Raw genomic sequence first — 25,785 nt, 5'->3', positions numbered from 1 at the left:
CTGATCGCCTCCTGCAGCACCCCTCTGCCAACAGGCTACAGCCCAGGCCACCGGGCTTTGATGAGTGCTAGTGAGGCCTCCCGGTCGATGCGGCTCCCCAACTGCTGAGCAGCCATCGCTAGCCCCAAAATGGGCTCTTGTGCTGCTGTGGGCAGGAGGGGAGACGCTGCGGGGCTGGGCAGCAGCACGGCTTCTCACTGCTAGAGGAGCTGCTGTGGTGTGGAAGGGGTTCCTTGCAGTGCAGAGTGAACAAGGGATGGGGTTGAATGGTACAGGAATGCTCATCCTCTAGGATCAGAGGAAGGTCTGTTCCATGCCCATGTCCATAACCACATCCACACCCACACCCATGCCCATATTAATGCCCATACCCAAACCCACGTCTTTTACCTATGGCCATGGCCATGTTGAGCTGCCATCAGGCTGTGCGCATCACTGGCTCCAGGTGCCTGGGTCCTTCACCTGAGCCCTCCTGCACACCAGATTTTCTCCTTCTGACCTCCAAAGGGAGGGAGATGTGGCAAAATATCTGTGCGTTCTCTGTTGGGCGATGGAGGGTATGTGTCCTCCCAAACCTTGCCCTCACCCAAAAGTGCCCTGAGAGCATCCATCCCTGCTGTGCAGACCCCATCACGTGCTCCCCTGTGCCTTGATGCATTTCCCAGTGTAGAATGGCTTTAGTTAGAAGGGACCTTAAGGATCATCCAACTTCATCCACCTGCTGTGGGCAGAGTTGCCAACCCCAGATGAGGCTGCACAGGGCCCCATTCAACCAGGTCTTGACTGCCTCCAGGGATGGGTCATCCACATCTCTCCATGTGGTCTCCATCACTCCTGGCCATGCAGCCCCATCCTCTCCCGCAGCCATACCCTATTCCGAGCTCCCAAACTCCCATTTGGTGACCGTAGGTCCATGCAGATGGAGGCACAGAGAGGGATAAGAGGCAATCAAGGCTGTGAATTGGCCCAGGGCTGTCTGCCAGGACCTCTTCTAGTGACTGGCAAGCTGCCTTCATGCTCACAGCCCTGCAGCATCAGCCTGTTTGGAGATGGCCACTGCCAGCCCGGAAGGGGGACAGGGCTGGGACTGAGAGCTTTTCCTGCTGGAGGATGCAGAGAGGTGGATGGAGGAGGGATGGGGGAAGCAGGCAACATCTGAGGGGACCTGTTCCCTCTGGAAGGAGATGTTGGATCCTGAGCTGCTTCCAGCCAGGGACTTAATTTGCAACTGATTCAGCAGCAGAGCAGCATCCATGCCGCAGGGGGATCAGAGGCTCTCAGCATCCCCAGGCTGTTGCTGGCAGCAAGGAAAATCCCCAGTGCCCACAACCGGGGCAGCAAAGGGGATGGAGTGGGAGCACACAGAGGAGCAGCCACCAGCTCCTGGAAAAGAGCCAGGAGGGCTCCGGGCTGCCGGAGGAGAGGAGATGGGAGGGAGGGAAATGGCACAGAGGGGAAATGGGGGGAGAGGAGGGGTGGGGGAGGGAGAGAAGCGCCTGATGAGGGATATGGGAAGGAGAGGCCGACAGAAAAACTAATCGAGGATGATTGAGGGAGGAGAGGAGGGCGAGTGAAAGATTGAGATGGAGTGATAAAGAATATGTCAGACAGACAGGAAAACTAATAAAGAATAATAGGCACCCCCGGCCAAACGCAACACACACACCTGCCCGTGGCTGTGTGTCAGCTCACTTGGTACATGCAGGGACACATGAGGATGTGCCCTGAGCCCCCCAGAAACATATGTCCCCCTGCACAACACAGCACTGCCTTGCTGGGACCCCTTCCTGCTTCGAGGTGCGCATACTGCTGTGAGCTGCCTCTGCAGGGCTGTGTTCTCTCTGCTGAGCATTGGTTGTATGATTGCTGGTGGGGGAGCTGAGGATGCTCCCAGACAAGTGTCCCCCTTCTACCACCCATGTCCAGCTCTGGAAAACCTTCTGTGTGAAGTCCCAGACAGGGCAGGGCTGAGTCTCCGAGCTCAGCCCCGTGGTAGGGTGCAGCCCTGTCCTCCCTCTCATTTTGGCTCAGGAAGGTGAGATGCTGACCCTAATTTGGGATGTCACCCTGTCCCAAAGGGAGATTGAGGGGTGACATCTACAGAGTGTTTGAATGCTGTCTGTGGTGTGCTCAGCCTTCATTGGTGGAGTATGTGCACCAGCATCGCCTTGGGGTGCATGCAGAGCTCTGGAACAACAGAATGCATTTAATTTTCCTTTTATCTCCTGCAAGTTGGAGCCATGAGCACAGTTCAGCAGGTTGTGAAGTAGGGGAAGATGGCTTCTCCTCTGCATGCTCCTCCTTGGAAACAGCAGTTCTCCCCACCCTCCTCATTCCACTTGGGAGCAGGTGGTGCAGACAGCAGTTTGGGTGAGCATTTGGTGAGGGAGCTGTGCCATGGCAGACCACCTCCACTGGGCAAAGAGAAAAGGTGCCAGCCCATCTGGTGGGCTTTGAGAGGTATCACGGAGCATCCCAGCTGCACCTGGAGGTGGCTGCAGCAGTAACACAGGGACGTGGTGCCACCAGCACCCGCCCATGTGTGATGAGATGGAGAGCTTCAGCCCGAGGTCAGACATATGCAGGATCTCCGGTCCTTCCCCCTCAGCCCCAGCACTCTGCACCTTCCCAGCTTGTAGCTGAATGCTTGCAGCCATTTGCAAGCTTTCGTCTTGCTTCGATTTTTTGCTGTAGAGAGGCAAAGTGGAAGTGGTTGCACGGGATGCACGTCGGGATGAGGTGTTTAGTGTGCGGGCACGGTAAGGTGACCTTTATTAGCCATTTCCTGATGAACGATGAGATGAAGGACTGTCCTGGGTCTGTGTGGTCTTGGAATAACCATCCTGAGCCTGGAAAGCAGCCTTCCTCTGAGTGGGGATTATTTAGTAGGGCAGGAGAAGGCAAAATCAGCTGAAAGGCATCACGGGGCTCTCGGGCATCCCCATAGTGCTGCAGCTGTGACAAGAGAGGCAAGAGGAGGGCTTTGGAGTCCACCCTGACACTGCAAACCTCTCCTTTAAAGCCTCCTGAAAAGAAAAGAAAAAAGAAAACCCTTCTTTTCTCCAGAGGCCAACCTGGTGATTTATGGATTTGGGACTGCTTCACAGAGTGAAAGTGGGCTCTGCAACAGCCAGCGGCTGCCTGTAATGAGATCAGGGTGGAGAGAGAGGCTTGGAGAACTCCGATAGTTGCTGCACCAGGACAGTGAGGGGGGAGCTGCCATGTGTGAGCAGTGCTGGAGCTGATGGATGGGGATCTGCTTGACAAGGGAACGTGGAGCAGAGTGCAGCTCCATTTGCACTAATCCCATTACGGCTGTTTTCTCCAAGCCCCATTGTTAAGAGAGCTTCTGCTGCATGAGCAGGTGGGGGAGAGGGCAGGGTGTGCTCCTGGAGGGGTGGGAACACGGTACCTGCAACTCCTGCTGTGGTGATGGGGAAATCCAGCAGCTGCAGGATCTGCAACACAGGGAGGGGATGTGGATGAGAATGGCACATGGGGTGCAGAGCTGGTAGAGCTGTTAGGAGTGGAGTGTGTGGCTGCAGAGCTGCTCTTCTCCCCCATTACTGGAGGGTGCCAGTTCCTTTCTCTCAGGGAGCACAAGCTCCTGCTCTCCCGCTGGCACCCCAGCCCTCTCACTGTCAGTCTGCCTCAGGGAATAAGCAGAGCTGCACGCTCTGCTGGGGCTCCAGCTTGAGAGCCTCCTGCTGAGGGGGCTGCGCTGCCTCAAATCTTCTAAATCCCCTCCATCACAGCGCCAGCCAGGTAGGGCCCCTCCGCCCCCCACTGCTCACAAATCCCAGTCATCCTGCAGGCGATTATAGGGACTTCTCTGCAGCACGACACCCCGCCTGCCCTCGGGGCTGTGCCAACACGGGCAGGGATGGGATCTGTGGCCCTACTCATCCTCTTCACAGCAGTACATGGAAGGATGAGCGCAATGGCCACCACCTCCCTGCAGCTAACAGAGAAGGAGGGTTTGAGCTTCCCCAGCTCCTGATCCTGCTCCTCCTGCAGCATCTCACTGTTGGGTTATGGGGGTGAAGGCCATCACTGCCCTCCCCATGGCCAATCCTGCCCTGGGGCCCCTCAGGATCATGAGGACATAGTGGCATACAACACATCCCCTGCCAGAGGGGTGGAGACAGCTCCTCATTGGCAGTTGCTGCCAACTCATTTGAGCCTCCATCTCAAACCCCAGGCTCCCCTATTGCTGTGCATCTGCAGCCACCGCTGGAGCAAGTGCTCTGCCAGCCCATCACTCAGCCCAGCAAGTCACCACAGTGGGAAATCTCACCTGGCCACCTCGGCCAGGTCTGTGCAGAACTCTGCTGACTCCCTTTGCCCTCCCACTGGGTCTGCTGCCCCAGTATCACTGTATTTCTTTAAAGGTTCAGGAAAAATGGATGAGGCAGTTGTGCAATTTTCACCCAATTCCCCATTTCAGGCTTGCAGGAATGCCAGAAGGGAGAACTGAGTCAGGGAACCAAGTAAACACAATCTCCTCTGCTTACTGACAACATCGATTTAAACTTCACAATGATTTTACTAAGCAGAGCCCTGCTGGGAGAGAGCCCCGGGAGAGGCAGTCTCCATTAGGAAGATGGTGCTGCTGCGCTCAGGCAAAGCCAGAAAGATCCCAAACCTCATCCGTGCTATCCTGCGAGCATTGGGGATGAATCTGTCAGCTCTGCGCAGTTGAAGCAGCAAGGTGGGGCCCTCAGGGGATGGCAGAATAGAGATTTCCATCAAAGCACAACTTCCTGGCCCGGCACCTTCCCAGAGCACATCCAGGCCCTGCAATGCAGTGAGGCATTTTGGAGGCTTTTGGAGCAGATGGAGAACCTGGGTCATACCAAAGCTCATGCAGCACGTGGTCCCCTTCCCATGCTGTCCCCACCCGGCAGCACTGCCCCTTTTTTGGATGTCCCCAGCCAGGAGAGGCCAACAGGCAGCAGGCAGAAGGCCCTTCCCCACTGCCTCCCCACATTACCCTGAAGCAATTCTTGTGGACCCAACAAGGACACCGTGACTGCGTCACTCAACCCCATTTTGGATTCTCATTATTCCCAGCCCTGTGGGAGCACCCTGAGGTCAACCCTTCCAATGTGGGGCTGCCTGGGCTCTCCAAATCCACTCTACAGGCGATATGGAGCCCTGTGTGCCAGCCCCAGGCATGCAGGGTGGCCGCAGCATCCTCCCAGCAGCATCCCCTCCCACCCCGCTAATCGATAGTGGCTGCCATGGAAACCAAACAGTTTCCAGAGCAGCTGTAGCAGGGTGGATGCTCAGGGCTGTGCTGAGGGGGTGAGGAAGGTTTGCTGCATGGATGGGTGCAGGGAGAGAGGCAGGGGTGTGGTAGAGAAAGAGAACATAGGAGAGACAGCAAATGGTTCCACGCTGAAAGAAGAGGGTAAGGAGGCACAAAGTGGAGTGACCAGGGGGCTGAACAGCCTGGGCTGAATGGGAGGAGAAGGGGACAAGAGAAGCAATGGCACAGTGCAAAGCCAGGGGGACAGAGATGTCCTTGGAATGGGGTCTCTGCTTAGGAAGCTCCCCATCTCCTTTAACCTGGAAGCGGTCCCCTTTAACGTGGGGAAGGGTGGGTGCTGTCAGCTCTGGGGTTTTCTTGCTGCCTGCCTCTGTGCCAACTGTGGGGTTCTGGCACCACCCAACATCCAGATGCCCAACACCTGGAGATGTGGCCCTGGTGACATGATCTCCACCCCTCCACCCTGTCCCAAATGGAGCTTGGCCATGGCCCCTTGGGGTGAGGGGCGGCAGATTCCCCCTGCATGGTCAATAGGAGAGCTCAGTGTGAGTGGAGGTGGTAGAAGAGGGGTCTATAAATCCCTGCTGTGTAAACAATCATCTTCTCCATTTGGAAGCTCTTCCATCCCAGGGACACTGTCAGTGGCTCCCAAGCTAGCTCCTGGTGCCATGGCAAACCCTGGCCCTGCAGCTCAGCAAAGAGCTGTGTATGGCACCTGTGTGTGCGCTCTGTAATGAGCCTCATGGAGTTCTGCACAGGGGCAGGCAGGGAAACCCAATGGCTGCTCCTGCTGTGAGATGGCCCGGATGTTATCAACAGATCTAAAGAACCTATAGAAAATGGTGAGTGGTAGAGGAGAGGATGAGGGGTGAGAAATGGGCTCGGATGAGCAATGGCGGAGGCTCTGTGCTGCCTGCATGTGCTTTCTGCAGTGGGACGCGAGAGGTGGGAAGGAGACACCAGGCACAGCACCCGGGTTTTCACACTTTTATTGTAAAGCTTTAGGAAGGGCTAATTACAATGGAGTTGGTCATCTGACAGCTCAGCAAACAAACAGAACAGGAGAGAACGGAAAGGGGATCACGACGGTGTCATGCTCACTGCTCTGAACAGAAAGAGTTACAAGGGAATCAATTGTGCTCACAGCGCCCGGGGAAAACCAAGCCCAAGGCCGAAAGCCTTCCCCGCACAGGGAAATGCATCACACATTGAGAGCAATACAACCTTAGCAAGAGGCGTTGCCTTAGACATAGGTCACCATCTGAAAAATAGTTGGGTACTTTACTCTGCCATAGGATTTCTCCTTTAGAAAAGCTACACCTGCATGTACATAAAACTGTACAAAAAACAAGGCATCACAAGCAAGGAAATGAAATCTTGTATAAATAGAACCAACACTGAAGAGCTACAAAGGGGTCGCTTAGATCCTTCCCACGCAGCCCGCCTGCTCCCTGGCTCCCACCTTTGGTTTTACCCCTGGCTTGTCCTAGTGCAGTGTGAGATGCGGTGAGCCCCCCCTACAGAGGTGTCCCACCCCCTCCTCTTCCCTGTGCTTGTCTAGACTGGAGCTCGTGGGGAATATCCCCCCACGTGCATGGAGGCTTTATCCTTCTGGCTTATAATTGTGCAAATGAGCTTCTTACCAACGGCACCTCTTCTTTTTCCCCACCCCCAGAACTGGTCCCCAGTGATACCAACTTTCATCCCTATTGCCCCTTCTCCTAGCACAAATGTCCAGGGTTTTCTCCTCCTCAGGGACCCACTGCCAGCCTTGGCACCCTATGGAGGACCCATTCACTCTGTCCTTTCTTTTCCTCACTAACACCCACCCTTACTCCCCCAAGACACCCATCCCCTCTCTCTACTGTGCTTGCATTCAAAGACCCAGCCCCACCAACCCTCTGAGCATCCCCAAAGGAGACACATAATCCCCTGTATCTTATTCCCAATGGCACTCATCCCAGGTACCCATCTCCACAGAACCCATCCCAATGGTTCCCATCCCCATAGCACCCATCCCTATGGCTCCCATTTCAATGGCACCTATCTTTATGGCTCCCATCCTCATGGCACTCATCCCCATGATGCCCATCCACATAATATCCACCCCCATAGTACCCAAACCCACAGAACCCATACCAGTGGTTCCCATCCCAATACCTTCATTCCCGCAGTACCCATCCCTTCCACCTCTCTGAGCTCCCTGGGGACCCATCTCCTCTACACTTCTCCCCGGTTTGCAACACGCTTGCACTGAGAACATCGCCAGGTGCTCCAGGAGACAAGACAGCCACCCCAGCCACAGGGCTTGGAGCATCAGGATCCTTCTGGTGACCCCGAGTGGAAGGAAGGGAGCTCACCCGCAGGCAATAGCCTGGGGAAGCTGCTCTTGGACAAGCACCCCTCAGATCTGACTTTGCCGGGGGGTCCCCAGGAGGGGCACCGGACATGGCCGGAGCCACGGGGAGGTGTGAGCAGTCGAGTTGGCAGTGGAGTCAGAGATCTTGGCCAGCACGGCCAAATTGCACATTCTGCCCAGTTAGGCCCTGAAACTACAGAGCTACAATTAAAAACAAGTTCAGGAGCATGACCTGCTCAGGCAGCCAGGCCAGGAGAACGAGGCCCCGCTGGCAGAGCGGGCACCACCAGTGGGACGTCCCCTGGAGCCACACACCCACCACACGCTGGGTGAGGAGCAGCAGCAGGGGCCAGGAGGGGGGTCCTGCCCCCCTTGGCACCCCGAGGTGCTGGGGCAGGTGGGGAGCACGGCTAGGGCACCGTATCCACGCAGGGCACCAGGAGTCGGCACCGCCAAAGCAAAGGGAGAGGAGCTGCTCAGAGGGGCTGCTGGGGGGAGGTGGGCAGAGGGAACTGCGGGCACCCCGTGCTGGTTGGGCTGTTGGCAAGAAGGGCCCCGGGCTCTCCCCGTGTGCAGACTGGGGGAAACCGTCCTGCAGCTACCACTGGCCTCACTCCCTAAGGAAGATCCCAGAGATGAAGACGACCGATGCGATGCGCGAGTATGGGAAGAACAAGGGTGCAGCACAGCCTGTCCCCACATCCCAGCGGAGAGCGGGGAACCAGGGAGGGTGACCCGGGAATGAGGCATGAGTCCCCCAGGCCCCTTCTGCCAGGGTCCCCCCAAAAAGCAGGCAGAGATGCTCAGGAGGACACCTGGGCATCCCCTCTGCAGTGTGCACATCTCCAGGAGCGCCGTCCCCACTGCCTGCACGGTGTCACCCCTGAGAGGGGGCCGGGGCAGCGGGGACTGGGCAATGGAAGAGAAAGCTGGAGCCCGTGAGAGTGGCCCTGGGGCCTAAGGGCGGTGGGACTCCAGCGGGCAGGGGCTCAGCAGCCCCCGGTGTGACCCTGAGACAACGCTCCTCCTGACGAAGGCAATGGTGGCTTACAGGCGGACAGGACGGAGGTCGAAGGCATGGCACAGCCGGCCCCACCAGCAGCCCCATTCCCAACGGAGGCACCAGGCGAGGGGCTGAGGTGCCGCAGCTGACGACGACCCCCTTGCCAGCAGAGTGGGACTGAGGGCTTCTCCGGACCCAGCCGGTCCCTTGCCTGGGGATGTCCCCATCCCTCCTCCGGCCATCGGGCACTGGGACACCAGAGACACCCCCGGCATGGCCCTCGCCTATGGCACCGGGCAGTCCCTAGGGACCCTGCAGCTTGTGGGCACAGTGACAACGTTCCAAAAGAGATCTAGACTGACAAATAGCTGAGTCCCTACAGTCCGGCTAGGGCTGCCCTCTCCTCCAGCTCCCCAGCTGCTGTTTCAGGGACTGGTCACAACTCTATTTACAATATAGAACACGAGTGTGGGCCGGATGCTGCGCTCCCGCGGGCTCTTCCACACAGCAAACCATTGAAATCTGGAACTTGCTCCCTGTGGATTGGGTTTGTGTGTGTGGGTGTGTGTTTGTTTAAACGTCTTTTGTTTCAAGGACAATAAAAAGTTTCAATCAGGCAGGACTTGAATGTCATTCCTAAGGTTCGTATTTACAGGAGTCTACAACAAAGAGCCGGGCAGCTCGCTCCCTGTGCGTGAGGACACCCTCGTCTTATGCCCAGGGACTCCACCAGCTCTACGTGGACCTTTGGTACGTCAGCCCTCCTCCCCAGCCATGCCCTCTGCACCAGGAGCCTGCCCAGCCTCCCCGACCATGCAGTTAGGAGACACGCACCTGCAAGTGCTGGGAAATTGGGGGTCAGATGCCTTCACCCCTCCCACCCCCCCAAAGGAATGGGTTTTAAAAGCGCTCCTTCCATCCCTGCCTCGCCCTGCCTGCTGTCCTCGCAGCCCCTGGGCACCTCCACCACCACCCGGAGCAGAACCGGCTGCAGGAGCCCGTAAAGCAACCAAGTTTCAAATGTTCCTCCAGGACGCTGGCCTTAGAAGCATGCCTGCTCCTGGCCCCTCGGGCCAGCCTCACAGGTAGATCTCCCTCTTAGTGGTCTGGGATGAGGGGGTGGTGGCTGGCTGGAAGTCCGAGGTTTGGGTGAGAGGAATTTCCTCCATGGGGGAGTCCTTGCAGGTCTCATGGCTACTATTGGAGAAGGCACTGTACGTGGGGAGCAGGCGGAGGTTGGCCATTTTGGTGCTGCGCTCTTCTGAGAGTCTGGGGCTGCCATTCCCGACTTGCTCTTGACTCCCTCTGTCTTGGTAAGGCACAAAAGTGGAGAGTTTGAGGGCGTTCTTGGGCCTGCGGCTGGGGGAGGATTGGCCGGGCATCCAGCAGGTGTCGGAGTGGCCGAACTCCGTGCACTCCCGGGTACAGGTCCCAGTCATGGCTACATCGGGCAGGGGACGGAGATCTGTGGAGAAGCAAGCAAGAGTATTGTTAGGCATGGACAAGCACAGTGGATTGGTGGGGTGAGGGTGGAGCACAGCCCCCGTGGTAGGGACCTCTCCCCAGAGGTGACCAGGTAGGGACTCTGGTTCTCCTTTGGGAAGAGGAGCAGACGTCGGGAGGAAGGTGAGCACATGGACATGAGGAATGTAAGCAGAGAACTCAAAATTCCCAACAGCAATGTCCCTGGGGACAAGCACTCTGCAGTGGGTGCAGGTGGGATCATAATGCAGCAGAGCTCACTGAGCCCACCCTAGGAGTCATGAACCCCTCAGTCCAGCCCCAACACCCCATGCCATGCACGTCATGTCCTTAAGGAAGTGCCCCAAACTTGCTGGGCTTTTCACTGCCCTGAGTACATCCAGATTTCCTGAGCACTGGCCCTGCTCCTCACCAGGAGTTCCGAGGACCCAAGGAGGTTCCTTCCCAAGCCTAGCCAGAGGTCCTCAGCCATCTCCCAGTCTCTCAGAGTCTGAGACCTGAGCAAAGCACAACTGGGCAATCTAACACCTACCCCCAGAGAGGTCAGACACCCATGAATCCCTGTCTCAGAAGCATCCAAACCTCTCTGTGTAGCAAACACCTTCCCAGATCTCCAGGTATCTGAAGGCATCAGATCTGCTTGTGGGAAGCTCTGGCCATCAACAGCACCAGGTCATCGCCTTGTATCCATTATGCCGGAGGTTTCCAGGCCTTGCTGGTCTTGCCAAGAGTCTCCAGAGGCCCCAGCTTGGAATTCCCACCACTCCTATAGCATACCTACAAGATCTGTTGCAGGCACTAGCCACCTCTCGCTATCTGCCCCACTTGGGCATTACACAGCCCCCTGCCACCACCTGGGACACATCACTGCCCCAGCACCTGCTGGCAGGTCAGGGCTCATGCTGCTGCTGGGTTGAAGGGACCCACAGCCCTGGCAAGAAGCAAATCAAAGCCTTTCATGCTATGCTGAGTCTTTGCCTCTTCCAGTATGCCCCTCCTGCCACCAACCTGGGGCTTAAGGTCATGGGTGATCCCACGTCACCCTGAACAGCTTTCATGCACCAGCAACACTGAGACCTCTGTAGCAGAAGGCTCCATATGATGCTGGGAATGAGTAAAAAGGGTCAAACGTGAGAGCTAACAGGATGGGCATGGAAGAGAGGCATAGTTAGCAACAAACCAGTGTGGGAACGTCTTGCCCTAAAACAACCCCCACTGCAACCCAAACTCTCCCATCCCCTGGCACACATGTTGGCTGCGATATCCTGGCAGCAGCCCCAAGGACATACCTCCGTGCAGACCCCTTCACAGCCTGCTCCGCTCAGGGGACTCTAATGAGGAGCAGAAAAAGGACGAGAGGGTCACATCAGTGCACAGCCCCAGCCTCCAAACTCCCACCCTAGGATCCTCCTGCTCCCCTCCCCATTGCACTGCAGCAAGCCCCAAAATGTTCTCTTGGTACCCACCGCCTTCAGGCTCCAGCCTCCCAAGGCTGTTTGGCCACCACTGTGTTTCTCCATCCTCATCCTCACCTCCCAGCTGACTCACAGAGCTCGAGGCCACCTGGCTTGCAGTGATGTGCACACACGTGGACACGACCCACTGGGGTGGGTTTATGTGGCACTTGGCACCGTGAATGGGCACACATGGAAGAACCGATGCACAGGGGACAGCCATGCTCATGCTGCAGGGTGTAAAAGCCAGAGACCAAGCATCGGAGGAGACAAAGAACCCACAAGTGTCACTGTGAGAACTGTGCTTGCCTATGAAGGCCTTTGGGATTGTTCTCAGATCCATGCACCAACTGTTATACCACTCCCTGAGCAAGTGCAGAGCTGCCTCATTTCTTTCTCTGAGCTGCAGATAGAAATAATCAAATCCTGTTTTCATCTCTCAGTACTAACAGGATGGCCACTGGTTGGTTGGACCAAGGCCATGTTGTGCTGTCTTTCACTTCTACACAAGCAACACCTCTCATCTCCTTTCCCAGTACACAAGTGGGACCACTTCACCATTCCTACTTCCCAAAGGGCTTGGTGCTGCTCACTCATGTCATGGGATGCTCCAGCTCCAAGGGAAGGTGGTCTGTCATGGGACAGAAATAATGCCACCTCTCCATCAAACAAAGCCATGGAGATTTCCTCGTGCCAATAGCAGCTGAGAAATCACAGGGTCAAGCAGGAACTCGGTGTTCAGGATCTTTTATTCTGCTTTTCCCATTGTTTATTTCTGGCACGAAAGCCATTTTCCAGTGCTGTCTCTTGCAGTGAGATGTTGGCATCAGAGCTCTCCCGCTAAAGGAGCGCATTATGTGCCGCAAGCACAACCAGCTCTGCTTCCAGAGCCCGGGAACGGGCAGGGTGCAATTCCTGAATAGCCACAATTTACTGCAAACACGACCCCACGGCCTAATTCTCAGCACATGCCGGTGGGCTGGAGTTTAATGTGCCACCATGGGCAAGCACAACTCTTCAGGGGTAAGCAGCAGTGAGGATTCTGCCCACAAAGGGCTGGTTCTGTCTGCGGTGTCCATGCAGACACCATTTCCCACAGCCTGCTCACTGCATCCCGGAGGGTCAGCCTATCCCACTATCAGCATCTCCATGCCTGGAGGGATGCGTGCCTGTTTGGGCGTCCACACCCGTTGGCTCCCCCCTTTCTATTGCTTGACTGTCTCTGGCTGCCTGGGGGCTGCTCGGCCTCATTGCATAGGAATGAGCCGGGGCAGTAAAAGTCGCATCCCTTTGAACTTTTCAGATGAAAAGGGCCTTTATGGGGAATGCATTCAGAGATGCGCCTGGGTCCCGCCCCGGCTGGAGGAGGGGGAGCTCCCTCCCGCAGCCCTGCTCTGCAGCATCCAGGGCACCTCTGCTCTTTGTGCAGGAGGCTGTGCTGGGCCATCTCCTTCGGGAAGAGGCACATATTGGTGCTGCTGCTTATTATCTCTCTGTTTCTTGCTCGCAAGGGCTCTTCTAGTAGTGTTATTGCTCTTCGTGGGGGATTTCAGCAGTGCACTTGAGTACCATTAGGGAGGAGACAAAAGCAGGCAGCATCACTCAGCAGCACTTTCATCTCCTGCAGTAGATGGGCTGGGGGTCCCTCACCCACCATAAGCCAAGTATCTTGAACACATGCTGAGAGCCAGCCTGGAGCATGGTTTTGTGCCACCATCTCCAGTGTGCATGGTCTAGTTTGGTTCTTCCATTCACACCAGACATCATCACCAAGAGCGTGGTGTGCAGGGCTGGGGTGCAGGGGTGCTGCAGCACACGTGGTCGTGAGTTTGGGGGTGAGTGGATGCAGAGGAGCAGCTCTGGGAGGGAGAAATGTGGGACTGGGGATATGAGGCAGCAGGGCACGGCACAGGGTGCAAAGAAGCCTGGAGAAGAAAGCACAGCATGCAAGGAGGGAGCAGGGAGGCGCAGGGCTGCAGAGATGCGGGAAGCAGCTTGGAGGCAAAGCAGAATGCGTTCCTGAAGTGTTACATTGCAAAGACTCATCTTCCCCACCTGATGGCTCAGAGAACATCAGCATCTAACCTCAGCCAGCCACTCCTGCTTGGGGTCCAGCAGCACTGCACCTGCCCCAAGTATTTTTTTCCACGCATCTTTCTTTTGGCCAAGGCAGGACGTTGGCAGCTTTACCATATCTGTTCCCTGGTGCAGACACATGAGAACACTGCTCCTCCTGCACCAAACCCTCAGGGCTCCGCTGACCACTGCTGGGATATTCCTTACAGTGATGACCTTCCGTGGCATGCCACTCCAGCAGCACCATCCTCCCTGCCCGCATCCCATGGGATCTCCTGATCCCTGGTGCCGCTCCTCCCAGCAGCTCTCTCCTGCCAGCACCATTCCCCTGCTCCACCTCAGCTCACCGGAGCCATTACAGCACCATCACTTCCTCCAGTTCCCACCTGAAGTTCTCACACCCATCAGCACCACCACCCGCAGCGCTCTCCCCATCTCCCTGTTCCACACTGCCATCCTGCTGCCGGCTGCCATTCTCCCCCTCTCTCCAGGTACTGCTCCCCAGCAGCGTGGCTCCCCACAGCACTGCTCCCCACAGGTGCTGTGCCCCATGGCGATGCTCTCTCCAGGTGCCACCCCCCCACTGCGCCGTTCCTGGTGAGCACCGCTCCCCACCGCGCTGCTGCCTATGGTACCGATCCCCCGCTGTGCCACGTCTTCCAGGTGCCGTGTTCTGTGCCGCTACTCCTCCAGGTACCCCCTGCAGCTCTCCTCCCTCCAGGCACTGCCACGTCCTGCAGGTACCATGTTTCACAGCACTGTTCCCTCCAGGTACCTCTCTCCTGCAGTGCTGCTCGCTCCAGGCACTGCTGCTTCACGCTCTGCTCCCGCTTCCTTGCTCCCTCTCAGTGCAGCTAGTTGGATAGAGCACCCCAAAATCCTGTTTTTATATACCAGCAGCCCCATATCTTCATATCTTTGCATGGGTCCCTTCCTACCCTCATCTCACCCTTCCCTGTGCCTTCTCCCCACACCACTGGGGCAGCAGGTGCTCAGCAGCTCATCCCCTGCTCCCTGTCCTATTTGGCTCAGAATGCGATCCCTTTGATGCACAGAGCTCGGGGGCTCCTTCCATTGCCCCCTTCCTTTCAGAGGGCTTTTGGGAGCTGGCTGCAGAGCCCTGAGCTGCTCTGCAAAGTGCAGACCTCAGATCCCCTGTATGGGAGCATGACAAGCGAATGCTCATCCTCTAGATATGGGGGGCTGCAGCATCACATTCCCCTCCTGCGGCCCACACCCATCGCTCCTGGTCCCCAGTTCCCACACAGCACATGGCCACCACCAGAAGCCCTCTGCCTCCGGGGCAGCACCAGCACAATCCTGATTTCACTTTCCAGGCCTCGGGGAAGGCTGCTGGAGCTGTGCCCGTTTCCACAGCGATGCTCCAGAGATCGATGAGCAGAGAAATATCAGAAGCTGAGAGCAGCAGCAGAGCACTCCGCACCGACCACGTCAGCCCCTATTTTCCTGGACTGAGCTAATGCTGTCCCCACGGCACCCGGGCAGACGGTTTGCAGGACCATTCCTCACACTACAACACCCAGACAGACGGCTTTGGGGACCGATTCTAGCACGACATCACCCAGGCAGATGGCTTTCCAAACTTAACATCATTGCAGCACACGCAGACAGATGGCTCCTGGTATCTGAGAGTGACCCGGTGGTGCCCATCCAGTGGTTGCTGCAGCTCAGCACCTCACCTAACACTCTCAGGCCATAGCGAGCAACACCGGTACTCTCAAGAAATACTGAGAGAGGTGCAGCTCTGATGCCAGCATGCAGATGGGTTTCTCCTAGGCACCCAAGCCAGCAGATAGGGCACACAGAGCCATCTCGCCCAGACCCTGCAGCACTGCCTGAATGCTGAATAATGGTGGCTGAACACCAGTGCAAACAGCTCGCTCTGAATGCAATGGCTTGTCAGCACCCAGATGCACACACAGAGCAAACTGTGGCTCCTGGAGTGTATTACAGCAGCGCATACGAGCTGCAGAGCTGAAGCAAACGACTTCCCAGATCCTGCCAAGGGTATCACAGCAGAACCAGTGTGTCACTAATGGGGACAGATGCACCCACCAGCCCTAGCATCACCAGCACGGGTAGCAGAATGCTGAACCACTCTGTCACCACTCCGCACCTCTGTCTCCGGGGAGCATCTCCCATCCCCTCCCTTTGCTGCTGGAGCTTCAGGGCCACCTCCCACTGCTGCTGTGCCTGCAGCCCGCAGCCCACAGACATTGCCACGGCAACAGGGCGCGATTCGCACCACCGGCACTGGGAGCATCCCAACCGACAGCTGCAGATCAGGGGAAGACCTCCAGAATCACCATCTGCAATCCCTGTAGTACCCAGGGAAGAAAATCCCATCCCCTGTCACACAGTCTGTGCTTGCGGTGCTGCTTGGATGATCTCCTGCCCTGGCACCACAGGGCTTCAACCTTTGTGGGACTATAAAAAGCAGAATTACTACATTAAATTACAGAATAATTACGTTAAGAACTACCTTAATAGGATTACGGGGGTTCAAAGGTTAGGAAATGCCAAAATTAGGATTGTCCCTGCAGTTTTAATTCACTTCTTACAAATCTGCTTTGTGATGATGACCAGAGGCACTGTCTGGTGGAAAACGTTCCCCTTTTGTGGGGTTCTCCGGTAAAGAGGCTGGGGACACCTGGGTGGTACACCAAATTTGGGCTGGGGGAGAGGCTCTGCCATTGGGACTCCACCCTATGGGCTGCAGAAAGCAAAGAAGGCGCAATGAAGGGGTCAGGAGATCACAGCAAATTGCATCTTCAAAGCGAGGGGCTGGGGGGCAGCGGGATTCCTTTACCAGTGAATAAAACCAGCCATTTCCCTGCCTACCTCCTCTTGGAAATGAGCTTTCTGGACAGATTTTGCTGTCGTTTTTCAAAATGTTTGGTAAGCAGCAGATGCCCACCATGAAAAACTGTTCCCTTGCAATTAAAGTTTGCCAAAACTTCAAGCAACTGAAAGCAGACTCAAGCAGTGGGCATTACTGAGCAATCCTCCTCACTGATGCTGTGCCCAGGCAAGAGGTAACAGCCTTAAGTTGCACCAGGGGAGATTCGGATTGTTATTAGGGATAGTTTATTCTCCAACACAGTGGTGATGCGTTGGCACAGGCTGCCCAGGGAGGTGGTGGTGTTACGATCCCTGGGATTGTTCAGGAGATGTGTAGATGTGGCACTGAGGGATGTGGTTAATGGGTATGGTGGGGGTGGGTTGGGATTGGACTACATGATCTCGGTGGTCTTTTCCAACTTTATTCTATGATTCTACGATAAGGCACGGTGTCAAGTCTACCTACGACATGAAGCCCTACTGCCTATGTTGCCCTAACACTGTCCTTTGGCCAATCGAGAGCTATTCACAGCAGCTACAAACAACAGATAACCACCAAATAACCTCCAGGAGGGTCAGGAAGCCCCGCAGTACCCAAACCAAACAGTGCCATAGCCAAAGCCCTTCCCCACCTCCCCACATGCCCCCATATCACCTGGTGCGGTCGCTGGTCAGGTGAGCACCAGCTGCTGCAGTACCTTGGGGAGGTGGGACGTGATGTCCCCAGCTCGTTCATCTGCCCCTGTCACTGCAGGCTGCCCGTTCCTCCCCTTCTGGCTTTTGCATCCTCTCTTGCGAGGGCTAATGATGGTTATGTAAACACGCAGGGAACAACACCTGCCATCCCCAGGGGCTCTTAGCGCATGCATGCCTCTGATGCGCATTCCTGCTGCCCAAATACTGACACAATCACAATCGCTGTGTGCACCATTCCCACTTGGCCTTTGCCAACACCTCCTGTGCATAGTATTCCTCCCAGAGGTTCCCATAGGGGCCCCAGCCTGGGTCTGTGGGGCTGACCTGTCCTCCTGTCCCACTTGGGCTCTCTGGGGATGCAGACAATGGGATGGGGGACCCAGGAGGAGCAGAGCCCCAGCTGCCTGCCTGAGCGATGGAGTGCCCATAGCAGAGAAGCCCTCCTCTGGCCCCCAAAATGACTGCTCATCAGCCCCATATTGGGTGATAAGCAGGAGAGCAGGGGTCAGGGTCCTTGTGGCATCCAGTCCCTCTGATCTCCTGGTCCTCATCGTTATGGGTTGCTGACATCTTCCCACAAACAGCCTCTTACCCCATCTCCTTCCTGCCCTCCCACAGCTTCTGACGGGGACTGGAGACCTCTCCCATGGCTCCTGCACCCTTGCCACTGTCCCTAGGAGCGGATGAGCACAGCAACCCAGCATGGGATGCATTAAAGCACCAAATGCTTCTTACAGAAGGAACCTGTGTGCCTGACCCTAAAGCTTCACCTCTCACCTGAGCCTGGGAAAGGCATTCTGGTACATGGAGGGGCTCCCTTAGTCCCTGTGTGACCTGCAGCACCCAAGCCTCAGGTTGCATCTGCCTCCCTCCAAGGGTTAACCATCCTCTACAGAGCTTCTCTGAGCTAATTAGAAAGGGCCCAGGCAAGTGTGGTGGCAGACACCACTGCACTTATCTCCACACTTCCGGGGCTCTGCCCTTATCATTTAATTAAAGCTGCAGCCATGCTTTCCTTCCTGGCAGCAGCTCATCAGGGAGGGCAGTGGAGCTTGAGGCAGCCTCTGCAGGGAGAGGGATGAGAACAGGGAATATACCCTGGGAAGGCCAACACTGGGGAGAAGAGTCCCTTGGAGCCAAACCCTCCCATCAGCAAGGAGCATCCCATGTCCCACAGCACCCCAAAAACAATCTGGAGACTCCTGAAATGCTGGGAAAGGGGATTGCACCAGGAGGATGTACCCAGAGCTCCTGTGCCAGGGTTGCTAAGGGGACCAAGCTTGCACAAGGGCTGTACTGGAGCACGATGCAGCTCAGATGGTGCAAAATGGTGCGTGGGTGCAGCTCCATGGGGCTGTGCACTGACAGCCATGCAGTGAGAAGTTTGGCCCTTTGGGGGCAAACAACCCCCAGCCGATGCTGGCGGCTGCTGTGCCAAATTCCACACCTCTCTTCTGGAGCGTATTTAAGCTAATGTGTCTTGAAAGGGAATTCTTATAAGTGGTTTGTTAGCAGGGCCCGAGACAGCATGCCTTGTTCTCACAAAACAGCTGGAACACCTTTGCTAAAACTTAAGGGAAAAAAAAAAAAGAAAAGAAAAGAAAAAGGAATGAACCTGAGGGAAACCCAGCATGGAAAATTTAAGCTTTAGTGTTAGAAATCTGCTGAAGTGATAAGCAATAGAAAATAAGCCTGAATAATGCTAAATGTCAAGCAGCCCGAGGCTGCGCAGCCTCTCTAATGATCCCCACTGCGGGTTGCAGAGGCTGCGGTGGGAGCGGGTGGGGGACGGGAGCAGCAGTGCTAGCCTCGTGCCAGCACCAGGCGCCCACCTCCCAGCTCCTCCATCCTCCTGGCATCCCGACGACGATTCACACGAGAAAAACAAATAAACAGTGTGAACCGGCTGTAGGTTTTGGACCTCACCTGGAGGTTTGCATGTGGGCAGCCTGGAGAGCATCCTGGGGGGGCATGGGGACTTGGGGACATGTGGCTTGATGAGCACTGCGCCCGCTCCTGGGTGGCTGCCGTTCATTGTGCGGCATTATTGCGGCTCTTGTGTCAAGGAGAAAAGAACTGGCATTCACGAGTCTGCCTTTGAACAAAACCTTTGTTAAGCTCCATCAACAATTTAATAATCTTTCGCTAGCAGGACAATGAATCAGGGGAAATTGTTCTTGCGGGGGGGCCGGGAGCTGCACGCAAAGCACTGCTCAAGGCCTTAGGAGTCACCTAGGTGTTGAGTGACAGATGGAAGCACAACTGGGTGTGAGGGGCTTGCCTCAGCCAGGGGGCTGCAGGTAGACAGCCCCTCTCCCCAGCAGGAAACGTGGGGCTGGGAAGGAGGAGGAGCAGCCCTGGGTAAGGCTGAGCCCAAGGGACTGAGGTTAGGATTGGTGGTACAGGTTGGTGTGCGCACGCCTTATTGCCTTTGTGTGGATCCTGCCTGGGGAGCCTGAGAGGAGGTCTGGTGAACACAGGGCTGGGTGCCACCACCAGCCTCAGAGCACCCAATGTGAAACCCAGTGCAGTTATGGGATATTGTCCTGAAATAGCTGGGGGATGTGGGCTCTCTGAAGTGCCTACTGCAGAGAAAAGAAGGCAAGGTTTTGGAAGGGGAAAGGAGCAGGTAGAGCGTGCTCAATTACATACAGATCATAGAATTGTACGGGTTGGAATGGGCCTCTGGGGATCATCAAGTCCAAGGCCTTCCTGAAAAACACAGGATGAATGACCTCACACAAGAGGAGAGTCAGGCTGCTGAAGGACAAGGGCAGTCCATGCAGGGGAGCCCATGCCTCTGAATTCTGCTGAGGAGCCACACACCAAAAGCATACACTGCTTGCTCCTCCAACATCCACGTGCTCACAGGGTGGAAATCCGCAGTGGAAGCCGAATGGGAGGGGGTTTGTGACTGGCACACGGCAGGAGCAGCGCAAGCACTGTGCACGTGCCAAGGAATGAGGCCAGGTGGGTGACGTTTGTGGATCACACTGCTTGCCGTCCTGCTAGCGGAGGGGCTGAGGAATGCGGCTCAGGGATGTGCATGGGGAGGTGCCTTCTGCTCATGGAAGAATGGGAGGTGTCAGTGCCACTGCAGCTCGCAAACGTGAGCACGCGCAGGAGGGCATCGGCACATCTCTGAGAGTGGGGAGGGGTAGGAGTGGGGAATAGAGCAGGCTGGGCTCTGCACGGCAAGACATGGGCAAAAAGAATACCCACCAGATGCTTATGAGCACTGCTGTGCCCTATGTTTGCTATTGGGATGACACTCTTGTAGGATGGTGGGAACAAGAAGGCTAATGCTACCAGAGGATGAGCACCGACCCCCACTAACACTGGGTGCTGCACATCCCAAGTGCTGCAGGTTGGGTGCAGCAAGGCCTGCACCCCAGAGGGAGTCATAGAGGTGCTGAGCAGATATACAGTGTGCTTTAATGAACACAGGGCCTATACCTGGCTTGACGGTGGGGATGCAGCCTCATCTCGCATTGGAGGCACAGTGGCCAAAGGGATTTGCTGGTTCCATCACCCTCAGAGCACAGCGTGAGCAAACAGTTGGACTATCAGGAGGAGATTTTGATTTCACGGTCCAACAGAGATGCATGAAAAAACTTCCAGAATCAGTGCAAGGGAGAGATTTGTACAGGTTGTTTTTCAAAAGGAGATAATAGTAGCAGTTCTGCTCCTTATGGCTCAGTAGAAAATGAATGTATTGCATCGAGAGAAACAGCAGCAAACCTACTCGAAAGAGAAGCCCCAAACCAGCCAGGTAGAGACCTCAGAAGCATCTGTGATTCGAGATGTCTAAGATCAGCAACTGACCCTTTGAAGGAAGCTATTAATCATCATTAAGGAGGCTGACGTCCCAGGGAACCAAAGGGCAAAGCAGCCCAAGCGTTGAGCCTCACTGAATGGGTCAGCAAAGGGAAAACGGGGCTGGGGGGAGAATAAATACAAGTGGGCAGTGGAGAGTGCTGGAGGAGAGCTGCCCAAGCATGGCAAGGCTGAGGGAGGCAGTGGGGAACAATGGTGGCAAAGCGCTGTCTCCGGGAATGCAAGATGTTTGCTTTCTCTCCCTGGTGTGTCTCTGTGGGTGCCCCTCCTGTGTGGCTAATGAGCAGCCAGACACGGAATCCGCAATTTCTTTGGCTTTTATTCATTTTCCTTCCAGATAATAATAAGCCTTGCTTTTGTCAAGATCCCTGTTGTCTGGGTAATTTCATCTGGAGATCCTCAAGGAACAGAGACCTCCCTACCTCTCAAAGTGTAATATCTTGGTTTTAGCTGGCATATTTTCAAGCAATAACTTATACAGCAGAAGAAAAGATTACTTATGTTTAATTGGCATTATACTAATTACTAGCAAAATACATCAGGCAAATATCACATCTACTCACTCTCTGTCATTTTACATTCCTTACTCCATCTTCTCTCCCCCCAGCAGCCATAAAACACCACGACATGCTGTTCTGACACCTCCCTGAGCGAAGACCAGATCCTAATTCTCTCCTTGCTCTCACTGCCTCCTGGCTTGTTCATTTCTGAGCAAGGTTGTTGTAAAGCAGACACAGCCATATAACTGATTGAGAACTGCTGCTTTTATGAACTTGTGCCTGCGCAGCCCCAGCACCCCGCCTCACCCAATGGGTTGATGGCCATCCACGTAAGAACATTTCACCATTTACAGCCTGAATGAGTAAATGACCGCCGACAGCCTGAACCAGAGGCACACGTCCTCTCTCACACACACGGACCAGCCAAGCTGCTTCATTCCCGACACACCGCATTTTTGCTTGTTCCCCTGAATGGCTTTAAGTGCAGTCAGTCCAGCCAGGTCTCACCCTCCAGTAATGGCCTTGGGTATAAATCCCAGCTGCTCCAAGAACCATCATCAACACAACCCTCGTCACCAAGGCTGTTTTTGTAGATGGTCTGCCTTTATCCAGCGCTGAGCATCTCTGCCAGAGAGAGCCTGGGCACAGCCTGGGGTGAGCCCCATGGAGGAGCCTTTCCCAGTGAGCAGGATGGGTGAGGTCACCCCAGCCAAGTGAGTTCAGCCCAAAGGACGTGAGCTGTGCCATGCTGGTTGGCTCCAAGGCCCAAGAACAAGCTCTGGCTCTTTGTATTCAGCAGTAGGGCAGTGGGTAGGACTTGGTGTCCACCAGAGCCTGGGCATCAGCAACAGGACCCAAGGGAATGGCAAGAAGCTGCATCACGAGTGGGTCAGGCTGGGAGTTCGGAAGGAGTTCTGCACCAGAGGGTGGTGGACATGGAACTCCCCAGGGCTGTAGGCACAGCCCCGAGCTGCCACAGCTCAGGGAACATTTGGACAACATTCTCAGAAATACAGGTTGGGTTTTGGGTGGTACAGTGTGGAGCCAGAAGTTGAACTCGGTGATCCCTGTCAATCCGTTCCAAACGGGTGTATTCTATGATTCTATGAACTGCAGCTCTCCCTTATCCATGAGGAGCCCATCTGAAGGCCACTGCAGGTTACCTGGGAAGCCCCATAACCCAGTGCAAGTGCACAGCCTGTCCTCCATCTCCTGGTGGAGATACACCTGGATGCATCTACCAGGGAACAGGGATTCCACCCACCATGAAGAACACCAGGGGACCTGATGTGCAGGTGATTGCAGAGTGCTTGCTGTTCTGCTTGGACCACAGAGAGGGATGAGGAGGTGAAGAGGGAACTCAGGTGTGACCGCATAGCCCTGGGATCAAGGAGCTGATTGCTCTGCTGCTTCTATAGGAAGCCCTGAGCAAATTGCAGGGCTGCATCAGCACACACTAAACGAGCCCTAGATCCTGCCAGGGAGCCTGGGCTCCCTGAGAGGAAGGCAAATGTGGGGGCTGATACGGTTAGATAACCTCTGAGTCAAAGCAGCCTATCCTTGGTAGCTCTCACCAGATGCCATGACTAATGTTAGATTTATGGAGTGTCCTCTCTGCAAGTAAAGCAAAGAGCTAGCGTTACAACCACTTAATGGAGGTGACTTCAAATCAGGATGGATGAGAGCTTGTGGGAAGGAGACAGGAAGAGAGATTCATTGATAGTGCGAGCACAAAGGATAAAATCCTAGGGAAGAGTGAACAACTGAGACTGACATTTGACCTGTCTCAATAGCAAAGCTCGCATTGATTTCACTGGGGACAGGAATGAATCCCTTATCCTCTATCTCATGCAGACAAGAGGGATTTTCCATCTGAGGGATCTGCAGCTGACCAATCCTTCAAACTCAGGCACATGCTATTTTTATGAGAAAAAAATGCAGTGTGAAGTCCTCGAGAAGCTCAAATGGGAGACTTCATAAGCTTCTCGGGCATTAAGTTTAAATCCCGCACTAATGCAGGTCCCCTTGCATGGGAGGAGGCACTGGCAGGTTTATAGAGACATTCAGGTGCTCTCAGAGGCAGATAAAGGGGAAATAACCGAGTTAGATCATAGAGGAGCTGGAAACGACGTGTCAAATTACTTCAAAAGGAGCTTTCTAAGGGAGCAGCTCTTTGAAAACAACAAATAGTCTGGGACCGCTGAGGGATCTAAGTTGTCTACTGCTTTTACTCTTGGTTTCTTATTCTGGCTTAGACATTCCGGATCTGAATGCCAACCTCTGGCTGCTTGTGATCCCTCTGCAGGTCCTGCTCCTGGTGGAGTCAAGATGGGAAAATTGCTCAGAGGGATCTGGCAGAGAGAAACAGTGACCCAGCAAAACTTCAGCCTGCCCCGCTCCCTGATCCAGTCTGCACGCCGCCAGGCAGCTGTGCTGGCACGGCAGGGCATGTGGCACAGGGACAGGGATGAGCAAAGCACGGCGGAGGAGGGCACTGCCTGTGCTGGCACTCTTGCTAACAGCACACAGGGCACTGGCACCAAAATGCTCCCAGCTCAGCTGCTGCCTCCCATGGACGACACCTGGGCTGCTGTAACTGTTCCAGAGCACTGCCCAGCAGCAGGACCAAGCCTGGGGGCTCAAGCCCTGCTCTAATGCATATTTTTAAGCCTGAAGTTACTTTGCCCAACCGGTCATTCCGAGCAGCACTGCAGAAGGAAGAAGTGGCCCAACCTCTCTGTCTGAAGGCTGCTTCCAGTAACCAAGTCTAGTGACCTTGCGTTGAACCCACAAATAGTTTGTGGATGACAACCTATTCTTTGGCAAATAGACCTTGTACCAAACCAAAGAAAGGGTGCTCAGACATGGTGCAGATAAGAATAGCTGTTGATGACCATTATGCTTAGGCATCTGCAGCCATTGCCAGGCAATAGCAAAAAAAAAAAAAATCCTATGTAATTACAGTGCAGTCTAGCAGCAGTAGCCTACACATCACAGCACCCTACATCTCTGCTTGTAACCACAGTGTGAAGGTGAAGATCTCTCTGATTTAATGCCAAAGAGCTGGGACCCAGCTTCAACCCTGCTGGGATGCAGTGGTGGAGGGAAGCATTCCTGCCCTGCCTGTGGAAGCAACATGGCATCGCCAGGTCTGCTTTCATCTACCAGAAAGGTGATGAAGTGAGGACCTCGAATATTGCAAGCATCAGTATCTGCAGGAACCATATGTAGTACCTTAAAGATAAAGAAGGAAAATGAAGCCAAACTGAAGATGGAGGGGCCCTATCAGAACATATCAGAGTAACCACATTTAAAGAGGAGGCAAACACCTTACTGAGCATGTTCCTGAAGACTGGGGCCAAAAGTTTAGGAGCAATGAAGACTATCAGCCTTCCAGATGATCACCAAGAAGACCCTCAATGGTGACTGCATACGCTCTAAGGGAGAGGGTCCTATGTTAATCAGTTCTAAGAAAACATTAGTGAGTTTGATAAAATATTTAGCATATACATGAAATTCTGGGTAAAAACATGAGTATGTATGAATGTAACCAATAAATGTTATCTGCACATAAGCCAAGGTGCACGCATTGGGCAGAATGATGCCCTATGTGCATTGCAATAAAGGAATACCTGCTTGACACAACTCATTGACGCGTTGGGTTAATCTACCAACGTTCTCAGCATCACTGGGAAACTGAAATCCTTCTTTGCCTGGGACAGCAAAATTTTTCTCCCCTTCAGAAGCTCATTTATAATTCTCAGATAAAAGTTCTCTCCTCTCTTCCTCTTGCAGTAGGAGCCCATGAGAAAAGTGCAAAAGTCCAAGTTTGGTGGTTCCAAAGCTACTTTTCCTTGTTTTTAACTTCTGGTTTTAAAATGTAAAGTTTTAAAATTCTTCCAAACAGAAGAAAGAATAGACATTGAGAATACTGACAACATTTTCTCCACCTGGTACATTCAGAGCAGGAAGAACGTGAAGGACATAAGAGAAGGGAGATGGCATTCTGTTTTTCCCATCATCTTGCCACAGACAGCAAGAGGGAATGGAAGATGCCACATCCCAGCACGGGGCTGAAAGGAGTCCTCAAGAATCTTATTTCAAATTGAGGAGGTGTAAATACAGCCACAGGGACCTATCTATCCTATATATCTTCCTATAGAAACATGGAACTTTCTGCCTCTGGGGCACTGACACAGAGAGATCGTTCTACCCAAATTCTTCATAAGCTGCAGTCACAGTTG

At 54.7% G+C, this 25,785-nt stretch overlaps 1 protein-coding gene and 1 non-coding gene across 4 annotated transcripts in view; both read right to left on the bottom strand.

The window, feature by feature from the left end:
- Positions 1–6,244: 6,244 nt before the first annotated feature.
- The window catches only part of PCDH1 (protocadherin 1), a 50,529-nt gene continuing 30,988 nt past the window's right edge, over positions 6,245–25,785 (bottom strand). For 2 of the 3 annotated variants that reach the window (XM_046900340.1, NM_001045827.2), the window contains one exon: positions 6,245–10,099. In XM_046900340.1, coding sequence (XP_046756296.1) covers positions 9,714–10,099 — 386 coding nt within the window. In that variant the 3' untranslated portion in view covers positions 6,245–9,713. Of the gene's footprint in view, positions 10,100–11,405; positions 11,448–25,785 lie in introns of all 3 variants that reach the window. The other variant, XM_015293600.4, reaches the window with a different exon arrangement.
- MIR1702 (microRNA 1702) lies at positions 15,528–15,611 on the bottom strand. The gene has a single exon (NR_035196.1). It is a non-coding gene; the product is annotated as a microRNA 1702 (primary transcript).

This window comes from Gallus gallus, chromosome 13 (genome assembly GCF_016699485.2).
Source record: "Gallus gallus isolate bGalGal1 chromosome 13, bGalGal1.mat.broiler.GRCg7b, whole genome shotgun sequence".
Lineage (NCBI taxonomy): Eukaryota > Metazoa > Chordata > Aves > Galliformes > Phasianidae > Gallus > Gallus gallus.
The sequence above is the reverse complement of the archived record's forward strand: the minus strand, read 5'-3'. Positions and strand labels throughout refer to the sequence as shown.